Raw genomic sequence first — 21,265 nt, forward strand, 5'->3', positions numbered from 1 at the left:
TAGACAATTGTTTTTTTTTTGCTATCACTACAATGTTACTGTAAACTTTTTTTACAATTAAAAAATGTTTAAAATTGTAGTAAAATATACATAATATAAAATTTATCATTGTAGCATTTTTAAGTGTATAGCACAGTGGCATTAAGTACCTTCACACTGTGTGCAACTATTACCACCATTCATCTTTAGAACTATTTTTATCTTACAAAACTGAAACCCTATACACGAACTTCCCATTCCCACCTCTCTTGATGATCATTCTACTTTCTGTCTCTATTAATTTGACTTCTCTAGGTACCTCATATAAGTGAAAACATACAGTATTTGTCCTTTTGTGCTGGCTTATTTCACTTAGCATATTATCTTCAAGGTTCATCCACCTTGTAGCATGTGTCAGAATTTCTTTCCTTTTTTTAAGGCTAATATTCCATTGTGTGTATATACCACATTGTTTATCCAGCTATAAACATTTTTATACATACATGCTAGTATACATGTGTAAGAATTTTTTTAGGGTTTATACCAAGGAATAGAAAGGCTTAATTATAGAGAATGTGCAAAGACTTCACCACACAAATGCCAAACCATTTCTCAAAAAGGCTGTACCAATTTTCATTCCCACTAGTTGCAAAAAGATTTCCTAATACTGGCAATTTTGTGGGCTGTGAAAACATAACTCAATGTGTTTTTATTTGCTATTTCTCTGATTACTGATAATATTTAGCATCTTTTCATGTTTATTAGCCATTCAAGTTCCTTGTGTAAATTTTTCTATTTGTCTTTTTCTTATAGATCATATATTCTAGATATGATTCTATGGTCAGTTATATGTGGGAAATAACATTCTGCTTTGTGGCTTCTCTTTTCATTCTTTTTTTTGAAACTTCTGATGAACAAAAGTTTTACATTTTAATATAGAAATGTTACTAGTTTCTCCTCTTTGGCCTATAATTTTCCATCTTATTTTATGAAGTCTCTCTACCCCAAGTTTATATCTTCCCATATTGTCTTTTTTTTTTTTTGAGACGGAGTCTCACTCTGTTGCCTAGGCTGGAGTGCAGTGGCGCCATCTCGGCTCACCGCAAGCTCCACCTCCCGGGTTCACGCCATTCTCCTGCCTCAGCCTCCCGAGTAGCTGGGATTACAGGCGCCCGCCACCACGCCCGGCTAATTTTTTGTATTTTTTACTAGAGATGAGGTTTCACCATGTTAGCCAGGATGGTCTCGATCTCCTGACCTCGTGATCCACCTGCCTCGGCCTCCCAAAGTGCTGGGATTACAGGCTTGAGCCACGGCGCCCGGCCTATTGTCTTTTTTTTTGAAGATAGTGTCTTGCTCTGTTGCCCAGGCTGAAGTGCAGTGGCATGATCTCAGCTCATTGTAACCTCTGCCTCCCAGGTTCAAGCGATTCATGTGCCTCAGCTTCCTGAGTAACTGGGACTACAGGTGCGTACCACCACATTTGGCTGATTTTTGTACTTTTTGTAGAGACAGGGTTTTGCCATTGCCCAGGCTGGCCTCCAACTTCTTGAGCTCAGGTAATCCACCCACCTTGGCCTCCCAAAGTGCTAGGATTACAGGTGTGAGCCACCACGCCTGGCCTCTCCCAGTGTCTTCTACCTTTTACATTTATGTCTTTAATCTACCTAAAATTGATCTGTGTATATAGACTGAGATAGGCATCAATTTTCATTTTTTCCATTTGCATAACTAATTGTGCCACTATAATTTATTGAAAAATCCATCCTTTCTCTACTGATCTACAATACTCCTGCTGTCATATATCAAGTGTCTACATATGTGGTTAGTCTGCCACTCTCTATTCTGTTCCATGATTTATTCGCCTAGATTTGTGCCAATATGCACTTTTAACTTTTAAATGTTCAAGTCTTAATTGAAGCTTAAGCAAAAAAATTTTTAATACCTTGATTGAAATATTTACAAATAAAATCAAACTTTTAACATCACTATTTTCTAACCAGTAAGATTTTAAACAGTTTCTTTTAGAATCCTATTTAATATCATTAAAAATTAATTGCCATTCCTTGTTAGGATAGTGGTTAGTAAAGAAAAAAAATTAATTGCCACAATGAAAGCCTTTAAACTCACCTTTCTTTCAGTAATATCATAGACTTTATTGGTTTTGGTAGAAATTTTATATTTCTGTTTTGGTACCTAAAGAAAAGAAAGTACAGCTTACAAAAGAATCCAAATAGTAAACATGAACCTTATGTTACAAGATTAAGTCATCTACATATCATATCATTGGCCAATCCACGCCTTTAGTTCATGACCTTAGGTTTCATTTCTTGTTCTTACAACAAAGTATTTTGCTAAATGAAAATAATAAAAGCCTATATTAAAAAAAAATTAGTCACTTACAATTCCCAGCTTCTTCTGACATAAAGGATAACCACAGAGTTTGACAATAGAACGTTCATCCACGACATCGCTGTAGTGAGCAGGTGTAATGAACCTCCCCTAAAATGAAATGAGAGGGTTATTTCCTCCTAGTTTAATAGAAAAGTTCATTTATCAGCTCTCTAAGCCTCATCAATCTTATCTGAAAACACAGGGATAGCAATAGTACCTTCCTCATAAGTTAGAGGTTAGAATTAGAGAAAATAAAGCAAAATCAGAGAAGTGCTCAACATACAGTAAGCATTCAAAAAAAGTTATTATTAAAAAAATTTCTGCCACAGTACTCTGCATATTTGTAGATTATATAGTTAAATAATTCTGAGGCATGAGGAAGAAGTGATGCTATAGCTATACACAAGCTAAATGACAACAGTATCTTTTATTTTTTAAAAAGTATTATTTAAAAAATTAACTAAATCACAAAGTAATATAATTTTACCTATTTTTTAAAGCATAATCTTTAAAAACAAAGTATTTCAAAAGTGTCATTGTGACTCCAGAACACAGTTTGTGCAAAATTTTACTACTTCTGAAAAATCTGTACAGAGTGATGAGGTGATGGTTATAAGCTAACATCAAATATTTTCCTTTGACATCTTCATGATCAAATAATTTTGATTCTTGTTCATAACTTTGAGATCTTTTAACAAGTTTTTCTGTTTTCACAGGGACTGAAATACTTTTTATTGAGAGTGATGTAAGTTTTATGTTTCAAATGAAGCATATTTGCCTTTGTCTTTTCTGGTGTCATCATATATGCAGATTCTGATGCAGTTACCTGTGTCAATAAAAATATGAATTGTCATGTTCACATTCCTGCTTAGAAAAAGATCTATGAACTATACTAAGAAGTGTTTTTGTAATAGAAGCTTTGAGTTTTAATTTGCCCTCTTAAGGATTACAAGAATATAAAAGAAATTTCCATTCAAAATTTTAATGTAGTAAAGCTGTTTAAAAATTTTTTTATTCTCAAATTTTTATTTAGACAGGGTCTTGCTGTGTTGTCCAGACTGGTCTGAAACTCGTGGGCTCAAGCGATCCTACCGCCTTGGCTTCCCAAAGTGCTGGGATTACAGGCATGAGCCATCATGCCTGGCCTAAAAAAAAAATTAATACGGGCTGGGCGCGGTGGCTCATGCCTGTAATCTCAGCACTTTGGGAGGCTGAGGTGGGCAGATCACGAAGTCAGGAGATCGAGACCATCCTGGCTAACACAGTGAAACCCCGTCTCTACTAAAAATACAAAAAAATTAGCCGGGCGTGATGGCGGGCGCCTGTAGTCCCAGCTACTCGGGAGGCTGAGGCAGGAGAATGGCATGAACCCGGGAGGCGGAGCTTGCAGTGAGCCGAGATCGCGCCACTGCACTCCAGCCGGGGCGACAGAGCAAGACTCCGTCTCAAAAAAAAAAAAAAATTAATGCGGAATTCTCCCGTTTTATGTTGTCATAAATGATCTGTATTTCAGGTTTTTGAAATATGAAAACTGATGAAATTACATTGACAAAAATAATATTATTCTGTTACTTAACACACAATATACAAAACTGGAATTGCAATCATTAAAACAAATTGAAGAAAATCAAGTGATATTAGCAGACTGGTTAAAAGAACTACAACTAAGGGTAAAATATACTTTCTTTTTCTTTTTTTTTTTCTCCCCCATCCTCATTTTTCTTCTTTTTTTCCATTTATTATTTATTTACTTATTTTGAGACAGACTCTCACTCTTGTTGTCCAGACTGGAGTGCAGTGGTGTGATCTCAGCTCACTGCAATGTCTGCCTCCTAAGTTCAAGTGATTCTCATGCCTCAGCCTCCTGAGCAGCTGGGATTACAGGCATGAGCCACACCTGGCTAATTTTGTATTTTTAGTAGAAACGAGGTTTCACCATGTTGGCCAGGCTGGTCTCGAACTCCTGACCTCAAGTGATCTGCCTGCCTTGGCCTCCCAAAGTGCTGGGATTACAGGCATGAGCCATTGTGCCTGGCCTCTTTTGCTTTTTAATTGACAATAATAATTGTATATATTTGTGGGGTAGTATGTGATATTTTAACACATGTATACATTGAGCAAATCAGGCTAATTAACATATCTATCACCTCACATATTTATCATTTCTTTGTGGTGAGAAATTTGAAATCCACTCTTACTAATTTTGAAATATACATTACCTGTCATCACCTTGTTATGTACTTGTTATTTTTCATTAGTGCATTTTAAAGTCATTATACAAGGAATGCATGATGGTTGTTTATTTTAAAATGCATGAATTATATAGATTGTTATCTGCATTTAATGACTCAGAACAAATTCAAAGATTTTAATAATGCAAAGAAGTTTCATGCTGCACAGATTTAAAGATGTTATACTACAAAACTAATAATTTGTCAACTTAACACATACACACTCCATTAGGAACTCTTCTGTAATATTCTCTTCTAAAAGCTGTTCAACAATATGTAGAGCTTTTCTCTCAAATTCAATCTTCTTTCTCACAGCTGCTTCTAGTTCTGCTTTCCTAAAATTTGAAAGAGAAAATCTACTTATAAGCTTCATGTCCAATATTCCATGTTTTAAAATACAGTATTAACCTAACTCACTATTTTGCCACTTAAATTTAAATATATTAAAAAAATTTTTTTGAATAAAAATATTTCTTTTTAATTGTAGAGACAAGGTCTCACTATGTTGCTCAGACTGGTCTCGAGCTCCTGGCCTCAAGCAATACTCCCACCTCAGCCTCCCAAAGTGCTGGGACCACCGGCATGAGCCACCACATCAGGCCAAATTTCTGTTTTCTAATACTGTTACTTTTGATCCAATACTTTTCAAAAAGGAAACAAGCTACTTTTTGCACTGCACATACAGAAGTCTTTATATACTCTTTGTCTGGTTAATGTCTACTTAGCATGCAGGTCTCAGCATAAGGCTTTCGCTGAAAACTCACAGCCAACCTCCCTGCCACCCACCTCCAACTAAATTAGACTTCGTTATTCCTTCTTGTAACATCACAGTCTTTTCCTTCATAGTGCTTATCACAACTTGTAATTATGTATTTGTTTATGTTAATTAACTAATTATTTATTCCTCTGTTCCACTAGACAAGAACTGTGTCTATTCTGTTCACCATATCTTCAGAGCCTAACACAGGTCTGGCATATCTTATACTCAGTAAATAATTTTTGAAAGAATGAGTAAATTAAGACCAAAGCCAATATAAGATTAGTGAGTCTTCACAAAATGAAAATCATAGCTACATATACTTTTAATCCCCTTCACATTCTACTCCTCTTCTAGAAACTTTGTGTGATATGTGGTAATATCTTGCCTTTTTAGAACCAGCACTAGTACAAGACAGCTTTTTGATGAAAATCTGCACTTGATGTAACAAAGAACAGAAAAGGTGTCTTGGAGTGACAGCGAAACTCGGCGAGTCTCTGGCATATAAAGCAATAAAAGGAGAGTGCACCTGAAGCGATGAAAAACAAACACCTTCTACAGACACTCATGCCTTCACTAGCAGTCTGAGTGCTTAGTTTGGTTTTCTTAAAGCCTGGAGTAGAGGAATGTAACAGTCTATGTGAGAATTTATAGGCCTTCCCAGATCTTTCCCTTCCCTCATGATAATTTTCTCTAAAAAAAAAAAAGGTAACCATTATTGTTTTAAAGTTGGTACAAGTAATATAAGTAGATATGCCAATGTAGTTGTCCATGTAGCTGTCATACCTTTTAGAAGCATCTTCTTGTTTCAAAGTACTTGTCTGTTTAGTACCTACAATAAAAATACAGTCATGTGCCACATAATGATATTTCCGTAAACGACGGACAGCATACAGACCGCGGTCTCATAAGATTAAAATACTGTATTTTTACTGTACCTTTTCTATGTTTAGATATACAATTGCCTACAGTACTTAGTACAGTAACATGCTGTGCAGGTTTGTAGCCTGGGAGCAATAGGCTGTACCATATAGCCTAGTGGGTAAGTAGGCTATACCATCTAGGTTTGTGTAAGTGCACTCTATGATGGTCACACAAGGATGAAATCGCCTAACAACGCATTTCTCAAAATGCATCCCCGCAGTTAAGCTACACATGGTGGCAGTAGGTCAGGTCTACACAAACACATTAGGTACAAGATAGATTCCTACACAAATAACAAACTGTAGACCAACTTTTCTTCTTTTCCACATATTTTATGTCCAATCGTGTGTAAATCAAAATGAAATAGGAAGGGAACGCAATTTGTTTTTGCAAATTGATTACTGTCTAATTTTTCTTGGTTAAAATGTATCTCTTTGGGGATTGAATTTTCTTCTGTATCATAGTTGCTTAATTAACCACTCCTGAAAATCAGAGATCTGGGTACTTTTAGGGGAAACCTCTCTCCGTCTGCCAAACGTCCTCTCTGGGGGAAGAGGGGAGTCCGGCACCTCAAAGAACTGGGCACCCAAGCAGTCTGGAAAGGAGGACCGGTCCTAGGTTCAAGGCCAGCTGCCAACTCTGACCTAGTCACTTGCCCGGAAACCCGGGGACCCCAGGCCTGGGTTCCCGGCGCCTCCACTGTCCTTTCTCTGAAGCTGGGGCCACAGCCCGCGTGAGGGAAATCTTGGAACACTGGCGTAAAGGGGTGATGGCCGGCCAGGAAATCTTTCCTAGGAGGTGCGGACGGCGGTGGGAAGCTTTCGGCCTTCTCTACCTGGGAGAACCCCTCCCCTGAAGCAGACTTTCAGGCTGCGGTCTAGAACTCGAGATCGGGGCCCAGCTTCAGGGTCCAAAAGTGGGAAGAGATCTTTGCTCCTACCTGCGGCTTTTCGAGAGCGACGGGGAGCCCCGGCCTTCCGGCCGGCAGAAGACTGCCCAGCGCAGTCCGCCATGGGGGAAAGTAGTCTGCGGGACCGGGACAAGCTCCGGCGTCTCGCCCCGAGGCCCCGCCTCCCTACGCGTAGCGCGGGGCGGACCCCGCTGGCGCGGGGCGGGGCCAGAAGAGCGGGTTAAGCGGCCGGAGGAGGTGGCGGCGGCTGGGAGAGGCGACGGATCTGGCCGGTAAGTGGAGTCGTGGAGAGGTTCAGGTTGGCCAGGGCTCGCAGTTGGCCGTGAGTCGCGGCGGACTTGGTGCTGCGGGCCGACTAGGCCACGCGAGGTGGTGGAGCCTGCCCACCTAGGCGAGCAGGAATCGGAAGACATGGCTTCCTCTGATGCCGCCCGCACGCGCGCTGCGGTGAGGACCGGGCTGACCCGCGTCCCTTCTGAGGGCTTGGGGCCGAGCCTTGCCGCCGGGAGAAGCGATGATCTCCTCCTGAAGGCCGCCGTTGCCTTATCTCCGTGTGATACAGTGATTTCACTAGCTGGATTGATCACTTAGGGGACTGCAACTCCTTGAGAGAAATGGGATGGAGGGCATCTGAATCTTCACTCCCTATAGATAAGCTTGTGTTGCACCCCAATTTTTGTGAGGTGAGACATTAAAAATAAAAAATCCCCTAATGATTAGAATTTTGATTTCAGGTCCACCTTTTGGAAATTTTTTTTTTTTTTTTTTCCAGAAAAAGAAGTACTTTGCTTTTTAAAAGCCCTTCAGTTCGTATTTGCCTTGCCTCTTGGGAGTGCTCGAGAGTTTTGTTTTTTTTTTCCTTCAAAGTAGCTTTCAAAACTGTGCTCCTAGAAAACTTAAAAGATGCAATAAGGGCTTCTAAAAAACACTTTATTTTCTTAGGCAAACATACTAAGATTCAGTAATAACATTTCAACTTTAAAACTTTACATTTTCTCCTAGCATGCTATTGGACCAAAAAACACAATAACAAAAACTTTCCATTTTCTTTATTGTATATACTAATAATTTATCACACTGAAACATAACTTTTGAATACTTAAATGTAATATCACGGATAGTTAACAGTGTGTTTTGTATTTGTAGATTTTAACATCGAAACTAGGAGAAATAGGAATGGCTGTAGAGGAACTTCAGTCTATAATAAAGAGATGTGTAAGTATTTTTTTAATTTTTGTAAAATACCTTTCAAAATATGGGAAGGGCACAGATTGTTTTTAATTATATTTGTGGTCACTCAAATTATCTTCTTTAATCCTTACTTTTTTTGACCTGTAAAGAGCATGAGTGGGGGAGGCAGATTGGATTATTTCTCCAGGTGACATACTTATCTAAATAACCTTTTACATTTTAATCCTGATCCTTTTCATAGATTTCACTGGTACAGTAGATTTCAAGGTCACTTATTAAAGTATTTATTAGGGTAATCCTAATTTTGCTACATGTGTTATTTATGTTACATTTATCTAGAATTTAAACAGATTTCTTTTTTCATAGATAAATCAAGAAGTTATTGTATTTAATTTTTATTTACATATACATTTGTTTTTTTGTTTTTTGGGTTTTTTTTTTTTTTTTTGCCAGCAAATCCTAGAAGAGCAAGACTTTAAAGAAGAGGATTTTGGCCTATTTCAGTTAGCTGGGCAAAGATGCATAGAAGAAGGGTACACAGACCAGCTATTAGAAATTATTCAAAATGAAAATAATAAGGTGCGTACAATCTTGGTGTTTACTTTTCAGTCTTGGGAAGAGAATAATCACATGATGCTATTCATCCAGTCATTTATCCATCAAACATTTAAGAATCTACTTAAGTTTTCACAGTAGGGAACTGAAAACAAAAAAAGAATTAGAAATATTCAGGCCAGGCGCAGTGGCTCACGCTTGTAATCCCAGTGCTATGGGAGGCCGAGGCAGGCAGATCACTTGAGCCCAGGAGTTTGAGACCAGCCTGGGCAACAGAGTAAGACCCTGTCTCAGAAAAAAAAAAAAAGAAAGAAACAGTCATATACTTGAAGATGCTTACCATCTGGTCAAACAGATAAACATGTAAACAACTAACAATAATGAGGCAAAATAAATAAGTGCTATAGTTGAAGTAAAGAGTTTTTAGAAGAAACAGAATTACTTCTAGTTTAGGGAGTCCAAAAATGGTGTTTGAGTCATTAATTTACATTGAGAAATATACATATCAAGCAGGCTAAATATTCATTTTGGGTGATCATCCCATTCTCCTCCAGCCAAATGTGTATGGAAAACCAAATTTTAATTAAAACAGTATTTTATGTGCATAGAATCAGAACGGGAGGAAAGCGATATGTCATTATACTAGCCAGTATCATCCAGTTACAATAGTTTTAGAAATCATCCTCCACAATGGAAAAGGATCTTATTTGTGGATCAGGAATAACTTTTTCCTGGGACACTGTTGGCAACATCCTGCCAAATTTTGTGTCTTTGGATACTCCTTATAAGGAAGACGGCTATGGTTTGGCTCTGTGTCCCCACCCAGATCTCACCTTGAATTGTAATAATCCCTATGTGTCAAGGGTGGGACCAGGTGGAGGTGATTGAATCATGGGGGTGGTTTCCCCCATGCTTCTCATGATAGTGAGTGAGTTCTCACAAGGTCTGATGGTTTTATAACCATCTGGCATTTCACCTGTTGGCACTCAGTCCCTCTCCTGCTGCCCTGTGAAGAGGTGCGTTCCGCCGTGATTGTTTCCTGAGGGCTCCCTAGCCATGTGGAACTGCATGTCAGTTAAACCTCTTTTCTTTCTAAATTACCCAGGCTTGGGTATTTTTTCATAGCAGCGTGAGAACTGACTGATACAAAGACCATCTTCTTTCTAGGTACACACTCTTTCTTCATTTGCAGTGCTACTTATTTATTGGAAGTTTTCTTTCTTGATATCACATTGTAATCATGTTGACCTGTGTTTCTCTCCAGGGCATCTGATTGGATTTGGGGGGTTCCTAAAACTTTTTAATCATACATTATTATAGCATCTCTTAGTAGTTCAAATGGCTTATACCCTTCTTATTTTTTATTAAAATAATTAGGACATTTTATTTAGTTTTTGATATATGTTTATGATAACTTTGTAACCCCCAATATAGGTGCTTTGATTTTTTTCTTGATTTTTTTCTAATTGTGTTCTCAGAGGATAACCTTCTAAAGTACTTAGCTTTTAGCTAATAATAAAAAATTAATAACAACTAATATTTATTGCATATTTACATGTACCAGATGCTGTCTTTAGTCCTTTACATTTATTAACTTAGTTAGTCTCTCCAAAATCTCAGAAGGTAGGTGTTCATTTTGACTGAAAGGTTAAATGACTTGCCCAAAAGTAAGTCAGGTTTTATGTAATATCCAAGATTCAGACCTGTGTAGCGTTTTTGGAACTCCTAACCACTCTGCTTTACCTCTAGTTAGTGCTGTATGGCATATGGTTTTAGGGTAGAATACAGGGGATTGCTTGATTGAGAGGGTGAGGCATCAAAAATCACTGGGTTTCTAGCCTCTAAAAGGATAACATGATATCAAACAGAAAAAGGCAACCTAAGTAGAGGGAAAAGTTTCCTGAAGGAACAAGTGAGTTGACTTTTAGAAATTTTGAGTTTAAGTACAACAGTCAATTGGAAAATAAGGTTTTGAGCTCAGTAGAGATGTAGGAATTAAGATGTAGATCTCTGAGACACATATCTGTGAGACTTTAATTACCTAAAGATTGGGTAATTGAAGCATTGAGGGGTGAAAAAAAAAAGAATTTACGTGAGTTCACAGAAAAGGGGCAGAAGAGAAGAGGCCCAAGATCCCATCTTGAAGAATTTAAGAAACAGGTAGAGAGAAGAGGCCTGACAAGGAGATGAGGATCAGCACCATATCAGTGAGGCAGAAGGAAAAGGGAAGTATAAACAAAGCATTTTTCAGGCATTGCATGCCTCAGCGTTTTATTTTTAGCATGCTTCTGAATAGCTAATGGGATAGATTTAAACATCGTGAGGCTTAGTCTTAATAGCTTGAGAATCACCTTTGCAATATGTGGTCAGCTAAATGCAAAGGTTTAGATACTGATAAGACAATGTTCAAAACTGACTACAGGCGGGGCACAGTGGTTCATGCCTATAATCCCAGCACTTTGGGAGGCCGAGGCGGGTGGATCATCTAAGATCAGGAGTTCGAGACCAACCTGGCCAACATGGTGAAACCCTGTCCCCACTAAAAATGCAAAAATTAGCTGGGCGTGATGGCGCACCCCTGTAATCCCAGCTACTCGGGAGACTGAGATGGGAGGATTGCTTGAACCCGGGAGGTGGAGGCTGCAGTGAGCCAAGATTGTACCACTGCACTCCAGCCTGGGAAACAGAGTGAGACCCCATCTCAATGACAACAACAACAAACTGACTACAATTTAATTTTCTTTCCAGGTGACACTATCCAAATTGACCAAGATTTACTATTATCTTCAACTATAAGAGTGAATTAAAGAAAAAACATAAAAATAAAAAGATTTACTATTTACTGCTTTGTGAGAGACCATTCACGTACTATTTATTACAGTATATTATAATTGTTGTAGTTATTGTTAATCTCTTATAAATTAAACTTTGTCACAGATATGCATGTATAGTATTTATATATAGCTATTCATGGTTTCAGGCATCCACTGGGGGTCTTGGAATGTACCCCCTGCAGATAAGTGGGGAGACTAGTGTATCCTATACTCTATTTTTATTATCTTACAAGACTGGGGTCAAGATGAGGTATTATAGGTGTCTTATTCCTAGATCAGCTTTTTTTAAAAAAAAATTCTAATTTTTGTGGGTACATAGAAGGCATATATATTGATGGGTACTTGAGATGTTTTGATACAGACATGCAATGTGTAATAAGAATATCATGGAGAATGGGGTATCCATCCCCTCAAGCATTTATCCTCTGTGTTACAAACAAACCAATTATACTCATTTAGTTATTTTAAAATGTACAATTAGTTATTGACTATAGTCACCCTGTTGTGCTATCAAATAGTAGGTCTTATTCATTACTTATAGCTATTTTTTTTTTTTTTTTGGTACCCATTAGCCATCTTCCCTGCCTCCCACTACCGTTTTCAGCCTCTGGTAATCATCCTCCTACTCTGTATGTCCGTGAGTTCAGTTGTTTTGGTTTTCAGATCCCACAAAAAAGTGAGAACATTCAATGTTTCTCTGTGCCTGACTTCTTTCACTTAACATAATGGTCTACAGTCCCATCCATGTTATTGCAAATGACAGGATGTCATTCATTTTTATGGCCGAATAGTACTCCATTGTGTATATGTACCACATTTTCTTTATCCATTCATCTGTTGATGGACACTTAGGTTGCTTCCAAATCTGAGATACTGTAAACAGTGCTGCAGTGAACATGGGAGTGCAAATATCTCTTCAATATAGTGATTTCCTTTCTTTTGGGTATATACCCAGCAGTGGGATTGCTGGATCATATGGTAGCTCTATTTTTGTATTTTTTGAGAAACTGCCAAACTGTTCTCATTAATGGTTGTAGTAATTTACATTCCTACCAACAATACCTAAAAAAAAAAAAATACAAAAAATTAGCCAGGCGTGGTGGCAGGTGCCTGTAGCCCCAGCTACTTGGGAGGCTGAGACAGGAGAATGACGTGAACCCAGGAGGCGGAGCTTGCGGTGAGCTGAGATCACACCAATATATATCACGACAATATATGAGGGTTTCCTTTTCTCCACATCCTTGCCAGCATTTGTTATTGACTGTCTTTTGGATATAAGCCATTTTAACTGGGGTGAGATGATATCCCATTGTAGTTTTGATTTGCATTTCTCTGATGATCATGATGCACACCTTTTCATATGCTTGTTTACCATTTGTATGCCTTCTTTTGGGAAATGTCTATTCAAATCTTTTGCCAATTTTTTTTATCGGATTATTAGGTTTTTTTCCTTTAGTGTTGTTTGAGCTTCTTTTCTATTCTGATTATTAATCCCTTGTCAGGTGGGTTAGATCTGCTTTTTCTTTATTTATATATTTTTTTGAGATAGGGTCTGTCTGTGTCACCCAGGCTGGTTTGCGGTGGTGTGATCACAACTCACTGCTGCCTCTGCCTCCCAGGCTCAAGCCATCCTCCCACTCATCCTCCCAAGTAGCTGGGGCTACAAGCGTGTGCCACCAGGCCCAGCTAATTTTTGTATTTTGTACACAGGGTTTGGCCGTGTTGCCCAGGCTGGTCTTGAACTCCTGAGCTCAAGTGATCCGCCCACCTCAGCCTCCCAAAGTGTTGGGATTACAGGCATGAGCCACCATGCTTAAAAAAAAAAAAAAAAGATGGGGTGCGGTGGCTCACGCCTGTAATCCCAGCACTCTGGGAGGCCAAGGCAGGTGGATCACGAGGTCAGGAGATCGAGACCATCCTGGCTAACACGGTGAAACCCCATCTCTACTTTAAAAAAAAAAAAAAAAAATTAGCTGGGCGTGGTGGTAGGTACCTGTAGCCCCAGCTACTTGGGAGGCTGAGACAGGAGAATGACATGAACCCAGGAGGCAGAGCTTGCAGTGAGCCGAGATAGCGCCACTGCACTCTAGCCTGGGCAACAGAGCGAGACTCAGTCTCAAAATAAATAAATAAATAAAAATGTATTTAACTTTAAAAAATAGAGACAGGGTCTCACTAGGTTGCCCAGGCTGGTCTCAAACTCCTGGGCTCAAGTGATCGTCCTGACTCAGCCTCCTGAGGTGCTGGGATTAGAGATGTGAGCCCCTGCATCCAGTCAACCACCCTGCTTTTAAAGAAGGACTCTAGAATGTAAACTCTAGGAGGGTAGTGATCTTATCCAGTGTGTTCCTCACTTTATTTCTAACCCCTAGAATATTATAGTGTAGGCTTGTTAAATACTGATGAGTTAAAGTACAAAGCAGGCCAGAGAAGTGGAATACATTGTTGATACTTTTGAAAATCAGTGCTTTTGATAATGAATGTGAATTAGTAATTATAAAGATAAACTTTTACTTGTGTGGTAAGCATTCTGAAATGTCTTTGAACATAGAAGCCACTTGTATGTAGGAGAGAAAATTAATGAAGTTGTATCCCTTCTTTTTATATAAATTACAATGATTGTCTTTAGAGACTCCAAGGAACTTTAAAAGGTACACGAGCATTGGCTGGACTTCTTTATGAATAAGGGGAGCAAAATTCTCTGTGGAAGTGAAGTACCTGTATTAAGCAAATTAACTCTCTTGTCGGAAATAGAGGCACTGTTTAAATCTTGGGAAACACCAACTTGCCTGATAAAAAGTAAAGACCCTTTTGCCTTTCCTCAGTGAACATATTAAAAACTATTTAAATATGTTGATGTCTGTTAGTAGCCAACCCTGGAAAGTCTGTGGTGAAATGTTATAGGCCTCACTTGTCTCATCTTCCTATTTCAGAGACAATTCTGAGCTCTTCCAAGATAGGAAAGCACACCGCGAGAGTCCTGTAGATGGCAGTGTTTGCTTTACTCTGAAAATGTTTTTGCAGGTCATCATCAAGAATATGGGCTGGAATCTCGTTGGTCCTGTTGTTCGATGCCTTTTGTGTAAAGATAAAGAGGATAATAAAAGAAAAGTTTATTTTTTGATCTTTGATTTATTGGTAAAGGTAAGTTAATAAAACAAGGTTCTCTTTATCATAACACACAGCAGTATTTTATAATTCCCTTTAATGTTTATTGTTTGGTAAGAAAGCTTTTGGTTCATGAAAGTACATGCAGAAAGGAACTCGTTGGAGAAAAGACCCAGTCTTATTGATTGGATAGGCAATTCCATTTCAGGATTTCCCAAATTTTCTGGATAAAAGCATCGTCTAACCTCATATTAACCTCATATCAGACCCATTGATTCAGCATCTCCAGAGAGAGACCTGGGAAGCTATATTTTAACAAGTAGCCTTATTGTATAGATGTGGAATACCAGCTTTAGAGAGGTAGTTCAAGGTCACATTTATCTTTTGGCAACATTGGAACTAGAATTAAAATCTCAGTCCTCTTTCCTTTGTGGTATGTTCCCTAGAAGAAAATGGAAAGCCTGGAATACAAGTGATTAAAAATGGAAGTAGGAATAGGGGTAGAACACAGATCAGTTGTGACTAACAACCTTAGAAAGAGACCCTGGGTAAAAGGCTAGTAGAGTTTAAAGTCAATATTTGATGGCTAAGAAAGATAAATTCTGAGAAAAAGATACTATAAGAAACTGCTTAGTGATCAGTGCAAATATACCCAAATATATATTGGAAGGAGAGCTCCATCTGTATGAGTTATTGACTATGGGAGCTGGGAGCTTTTAAAAAACCAGTCAAGTGAGATGATAAGAAATGGCCAGTCAGAAAGCAATGCAAAGTTTTACCTGTTCAAAAAACACAGAAGAGATTCCAGACTAGTCTAAATAGGCTTGCAGCATGGGATTGAAAGGTCCCACCTGCTGGAGCCCCTGGTAATCTATTAAGGCAATTTCAGAGTAGACAGGTGAAGCTCAAAGAAAACCTGAGCTTAAAGATCCATTGACTTCTTGCTTCTTTTTAGTTTTATAGTTACTTGACCATCACAGATTCTGTGTTTTGCTAGTGCGTATTTTTTCAACAATTGTATAAATAATTTTAATGTTAAGCAAAAACATAATTGTATAATATTTTGTCAATATATGCCTTCTTAAAAATAGTAATAATGTGGCTTTAAATACAACTTGTATTAAACAGGTTCAATTGTGAATATTTTTATAGTTATGCAATCCAAAGGAATTATTGTTGGGTTTGCTTGAACTAATTGAAGAGCCCTCTGGAAAACAGATATCCCAAAGTATTCTTCTTTTGCTTCAGCCATTACAAACAGGTAATGAGAATTTTGATATCAGAGTACTTCTTGTTGTATCTCTAAGTGCCTTGATGGTTACCCCAAAATGTCAATACTACACCAAAGTAAAGTTTACAGCTAATTAGTGAGTACTCTGCTTAAACCAATAATAGCAATGCCAATGTGAATCCTGCTGCTCATAGAAAGATTATAGTATCTGGCCAGAGTGGGTACCCAGTAAATATTCTGTTGAATGTCATACTATTTTTCATGTGCTATATTGGAACCTATACCTTTTTGCCTAACCTTCCTATATGCTGCTTAAATCTAGAATTTTCTCTGTAAACATATTTCAAGGATTACCTCTGTGGTGTCTGCAGTACTAAATCTGATAGCATTATGGTAGTCCAGAAGAGTATCAGGCAGAGCATTGCTCAGCTTCTGCTTTGGGAGGTTGGATTGGGCATAGCAAGGTACTACTGAAGAATGAAATGAGGAGAGATGGGATGATAAGGCTCCATGGCTGAGTGCAGTAACAATATTGGTAGGTAATGGGTCTTGGCAACCAAGGCAGACAGTATACATGGGAAGAGGTTATTTTTCATTTTAGGAAATTCGTTTATCTCACAATCTGATAGAGGGACCTAGAATCAGAAATTAAATTTGTTTTAAATATGAATGCCTACCAGCTTCATACCACCTGTAATATTCAGTCTTCTAGGGAAAAAAAAAATCTAATAATACCACCTCCTATTTGTATAGTGCTTTATAGTTTACAGTATACTCATATTTTGTGCTTATAACAACCAAAAAACATGGAAAGAACATGTTTCTGTCTTAAGTACATAGCCTGTTACACATAGTCTGTTATAAACATAACCTAAACAACATTTCATGGCGAGATGCTGTATTATTTTATTCACAACTAAGAAGAAAAAAACACTGCCAATTAGACTGTGATGTGTCATCTTGATTTCAAGAGTTGTTAAAATGTGGGAGGAGGAAGTGTCTTATAATTCCACATTTGCCGAATTTCTTGTCCCATGTTTAGCATACTTGATGAGCAACAACTTGATCTCTGTTTTAGTGATTCAGAAACTTCATAACAAGGCATATTCAATTGGATTAGCATTGTCTACCCTTTGGAATCAGCTATCTCTTCTTCCTGTTCCGTACTCAAAAGAACAAATACAAATGGATGACTATGGCCTTTGTCAGTGTTGCAAGGCCTTAATAGAGTTCACTAAGCCTTTTGTGGAAGAAGTCATTGATAACAAAGAAAACTCACTGGAAAATGAAAAGTTAAAGGATGAATTACTGAAATTGTAAGTATAATTTTAAGAACATCTCACAGTGGACTTAAGTAATTGATAGTTCAGTTATTTTATGTTTCTTCACTTTGACATGTAAATAGAAATCTAGTTTCAGATTTTGAATTTTAGAAGAATGTGGGGTTCAACTGATGCAGCATGGGAACTTGAGACATTTATATTTAAAAAAATTATAGGCCGGTTGTAGTGGCTGACACGTGTAATCCCATCACTTTGGGAGACTGAAGTGCGAGGATTGCTTGGGGCCAGGAGTTTGAGACCAGCCTTGGCAACCTAGCGAGACCACCATCTCTACAAAAAAATTTAAAAATTAGCTAGATGTAGTGGCATATACCTGTAGTGCTACTATTTGGGAAGCTGAGGCTAGAGGATGGATTGAATACAGGAGTGTGAGGCTGCAGTGAATGATAATTGGCCACTGTACTCCAGTCTGGGCAACAGAGCAAGACCCTGTCTTTAAGAAATTAATTAATAAAATAAAATAATTATAAAACCAAAATCCATTCATTTACTTTATATTCTTCTTTGTATTACCTTATTCATCATAGTAAGTGAATAATGAAAGCGGGGGAAATAGATAATGTAGCTCAGGGTGAATGTGGGAAATAGATATATGTAGCTTTGTGGAGAAATTGTGTTTTACTCTTTCAAAGAAAGCAGCAGAAAGACCACCAGACAGAACATCCAACTTGACCACAAAAATAGTAGTTGAGTATCCACCCAACAGCATTCCCTCCATGGGTACTATAGACTAAACATCTACTGTTCAGTATGGCTGTAGCACTTGACATATGGCTGGTCCAAATTCAGATATACTGTAAGTATAAAATATCCCCTGGATTTTGAAGACTTGTTGTTTAAAAAAAAAAAAAAACAGTAAAATACCTCAATAATTTTTATATTGATAACATGTTGAAATGACAATATTTCAGATATATTGGGTTAAGATAAATTATTAAAATCATCTCTCCCATTGTTACTACTTTTTTCATGTGTCTACTAAAAGATCTTAAATTATATATGGGGCTATGTTATATTTCTATTGGACAGTGATAGACTAGATTATTTAATTACATGGACCAGTAATTTTTAAATTTTGGCTACTTGGGAGGCTGAGGCAGGAGGATCACTTGAGGCCAGGAGTACAAGACCAGCCTGGGCAACATAGCAAGACCTCGTCTCTAAAAAATAGAATATAAAATAATATTTTAATTTTGGAGACTAATACTATTTTTAGCTTCCTACTTGTCAGGTTAGGACATTAAAAAAAAAATTTACAGCCAGACGTGGTGGCTCACGCCTGTAATCCTAACACTTTGGGAGGCCAAGCTGGGAGATTGCTTGAGCTCAGGAGTTTGAGATCAGCCTGGGCAACATAGTGAGACCCTGTCTCTACAAAAAATACAAAAGTTAGCTGGGCACAGTGGTGTGTGCCTGTAGTCCCAGCTACTTGGGAGGCTGTGGCAGGAGGATCCTTTGAGCCCAGGAGTTTGAGGTTAACAGTGCGCTATTATTGTGCCACTGCACTCCAGCCTGGGTGACAGAGACCTTGTCTCATAAAAAAAGTTTTTTACCATTTACCCGTTATTTCATAAAAGAAAAGGTATTTTAACTAAAGAAATAGGAAAGGCTTAATCACAAAATAAAGTTTGGTTTTCTAAATAAAACAAATAGAGCTGTGTGAAAAAATGACTATATTTCCTGATTTTTTTCTTTGAACTAATGAAAACAACATCATAGACTAACACCAGCCCTCACATTCAAAATTCAATGGAATAGTTCAGATGTAGAAGTCAGTCTTAGCATGTTGAGTCTAGCCAGGTGTTCTCATGTTCTCCCCATTACTAGTACGAACGACGTTACATCACCAGTTTTATAGACCACTGAGTTATTGATGCTTGTCTTAATCCATTTGTGCTGATATAACAGAATACCTAAGACTGGTTGATTTATAATGAACAGAAATTATTGGTTCACAGTTCTGGAGGCTGGGAAGTCTACAATTAAGGTGCTGGCATCTGGCAAGGGCCTTCTAGCTGTGTCATAATGTGGCTGAAGGTAAAAGGGCAAAAGGCAAAAGTGGGCTGAACTTGCCCTTTTATAACAGCGTTAATCTCATCCGTGAGAGTGGAGCCCCCTTGGCCTAATTCCCACCTCCTTATGGCAGTTAAATTTCAACATGAGTTTTGGAGAGCAGTCATTCAAACCGTAGCAGTGCTTATGTAATTTTTCAAGTAAAATTAACTTAGATTTGAAGACCTAGGGATTTTATACTTGGAAGTGTTGATTTCATAGTTACCTATTTCTTATGCCTTAGTTGTTTCAAAAGCTTGAAATACCCTTTGCTGACAGCACAATTCCTTGAACAGTCTGAAGAAGGTGGAAATGATCCTTTCAGGTATTTTGCATCAGAAATAATAGTAAGTACAGCTAATTTAATCTGCATAATCTCAAATGTTATCCCACTATATTCTCAGTACTGCGCATGTAAATTGATACATTCATTAATAAAGAAATATGTATTTTTTGTAGAACACACATAAACAAAAGATGGAAAATAAAACAGCAATAATTTTATTATCCAAAGATAAATATTAACATCCTCCAGGCTTTTTTCTTATATACTTATTTATAATAATACATATATATAAATTTTTCAAAGATTTTATATATATATATACACTCTTGTATATATATATATATATACACACTCTTGTATATATATATATACACTCTTGTATATATATATATACACTCTTGTGTGTATATATATATATATATATATGTATACTCTTGTAATCTGCCTTTTTCCTCTTCAACAGTATGTTATGAATATTTTTCCATTGGCTTAATAGTGTTCCATGGTATGGACTTAGTATAATGTATTTCACCTGTGCCATATAGTTCAACATTTGGATTGTTTCTAATTTTTCATTATTGTAGGACAACTCCAAGTTTCTTTTTTTAACTATTAAGTCTGTGATAAGTAATCTAGTAATTAAATTTTTGCATACTTTTCAAATTATTTCCTTAAAACTCCTAGAGTGGAAGTTCCATGCCCTGTGATAAATATTTTCAAAATAGCTCCATATTTAAGTAAATTTTATTTTAAAAGCAATTTGGCTTTATGCATCAATAGTATTTTAAAATGTGCTCAGATTCTGTATTAGAGAAATAATCTGAAATATTAAAAAGTTTATTTTAAGTTGATGTTTCTGAATTTCAAAAGAGAAAGTCCGTGTGGCTGTGTAGTTTTCTTCAGCCATGTTCAGCTGCATGAGTGCAGGTGCAGCATAGGAGTAACATTTGCTTTAATTAGGGTGGGGTTTTGAGAACAAGGTAAGTTTTTTTTGTTTTGTTTTGTTTTTTATTTTATTATTATACTTTACGTTTTAGGGTACATGTGCACAATGTGCAGGTTTGTTACATATGTATCCGTGTGCCATGTTGTTTTGCTGCACCCGTTAACTCATTATTTAGCATTAGGTATATCTCCTAATGCTGTCCCTCCCCCCACCCCACAACAGTCCCCGGAGTGTGATGTTCCCCTTCCTGTGTCCATGAGTTCTCATTGTTCATTTCCCACCTATGAGTGAGAACATGCAATGTTTGGTTTTTTGTCCTTGCGATAGTTTACTGAGAATGATGTTTTCCAGTTTCATCCATGTCCCTACAAAGGACATGAACTCATCATTTTTTATGGCTGCATAGTATTCCATGGTGTATATGTGCCACATTTTCTTAATCCAGTCTATCGTTATTGGACATTTGGGTTGGTTCCAAGTCTTTGCTATTGTGAATAGTGCCGCAATAAACATACGTGTGCATG

The 21,265-nt window shown here is 37.5% G+C and overlaps 2 protein-coding genes across 3 annotated transcripts in view; one reads left to right on the forward strand and one right to left on the reverse strand.

Annotated features, from left to right (window-relative positions):
* The window catches only part of RPAP2 (RNA polymerase II associated protein 2), an 86,955-nt gene extending 79,528 nt beyond the window's left edge, over positions 1-7,427 (reverse strand). Inside the window, exons 1-5 of the mRNA XM_003260050.2 lie at positions 7,226-7,427; positions 6,148-6,193; positions 4,825-4,939; positions 2,383-2,481; positions 2,110-2,175 (exon numbers count right to left, since the gene is read on the reverse strand). Of these exons, the coding sequence (XP_003260098.1) occupies positions 2,110-2,175; positions 2,383-2,481; positions 4,825-4,939; positions 6,148-6,193; positions 7,226-7,298 (399 nt within the window). The 5' untranslated portion in view covers positions 7,299-7,427. The remainder of the gene's footprint in view (positions 1-2,109; positions 2,176-2,382; positions 2,482-4,824; positions 4,940-6,147; positions 6,194-7,225) is intronic.
* GLMN (glomulin, FKBP associated protein) overlaps positions 7,390-21,265 on the forward strand; it is a 45,080-nt gene continuing 31,204 nt past the window's right edge. For both annotated transcript variants that reach the window (XM_030825044.1, XM_030825045.1), the window contains exons 1-7: positions 7,390-7,467; positions 8,342-8,410; positions 8,840-8,965; positions 14,800-14,919; positions 16,036-16,144; positions 17,193-17,430; positions 19,754-19,856. In XM_030825044.1, the coding sequence (XP_030680904.1) occupies positions 8,372-8,410; positions 8,840-8,965; positions 14,800-14,919; positions 16,036-16,144; positions 17,193-17,430; positions 19,754-19,856 (735 nt within the window). In that variant the 5' untranslated portion in view covers positions 7,390-7,467; positions 8,342-8,371. The remainder of the gene's footprint in view (positions 7,468-8,341; positions 8,411-8,839; positions 8,966-14,799; positions 14,920-16,035; positions 16,145-17,192; positions 17,431-19,753; positions 19,857-21,265) is intronic.

Source organism: Nomascus leucogenys, chromosome 12 (genome assembly GCF_006542625.1).
Source record: "Nomascus leucogenys isolate Asia chromosome 12, Asia_NLE_v1, whole genome shotgun sequence".
Lineage (NCBI taxonomy): Eukaryota > Metazoa > Chordata > Mammalia > Primates > Hylobatidae > Nomascus > Nomascus leucogenys.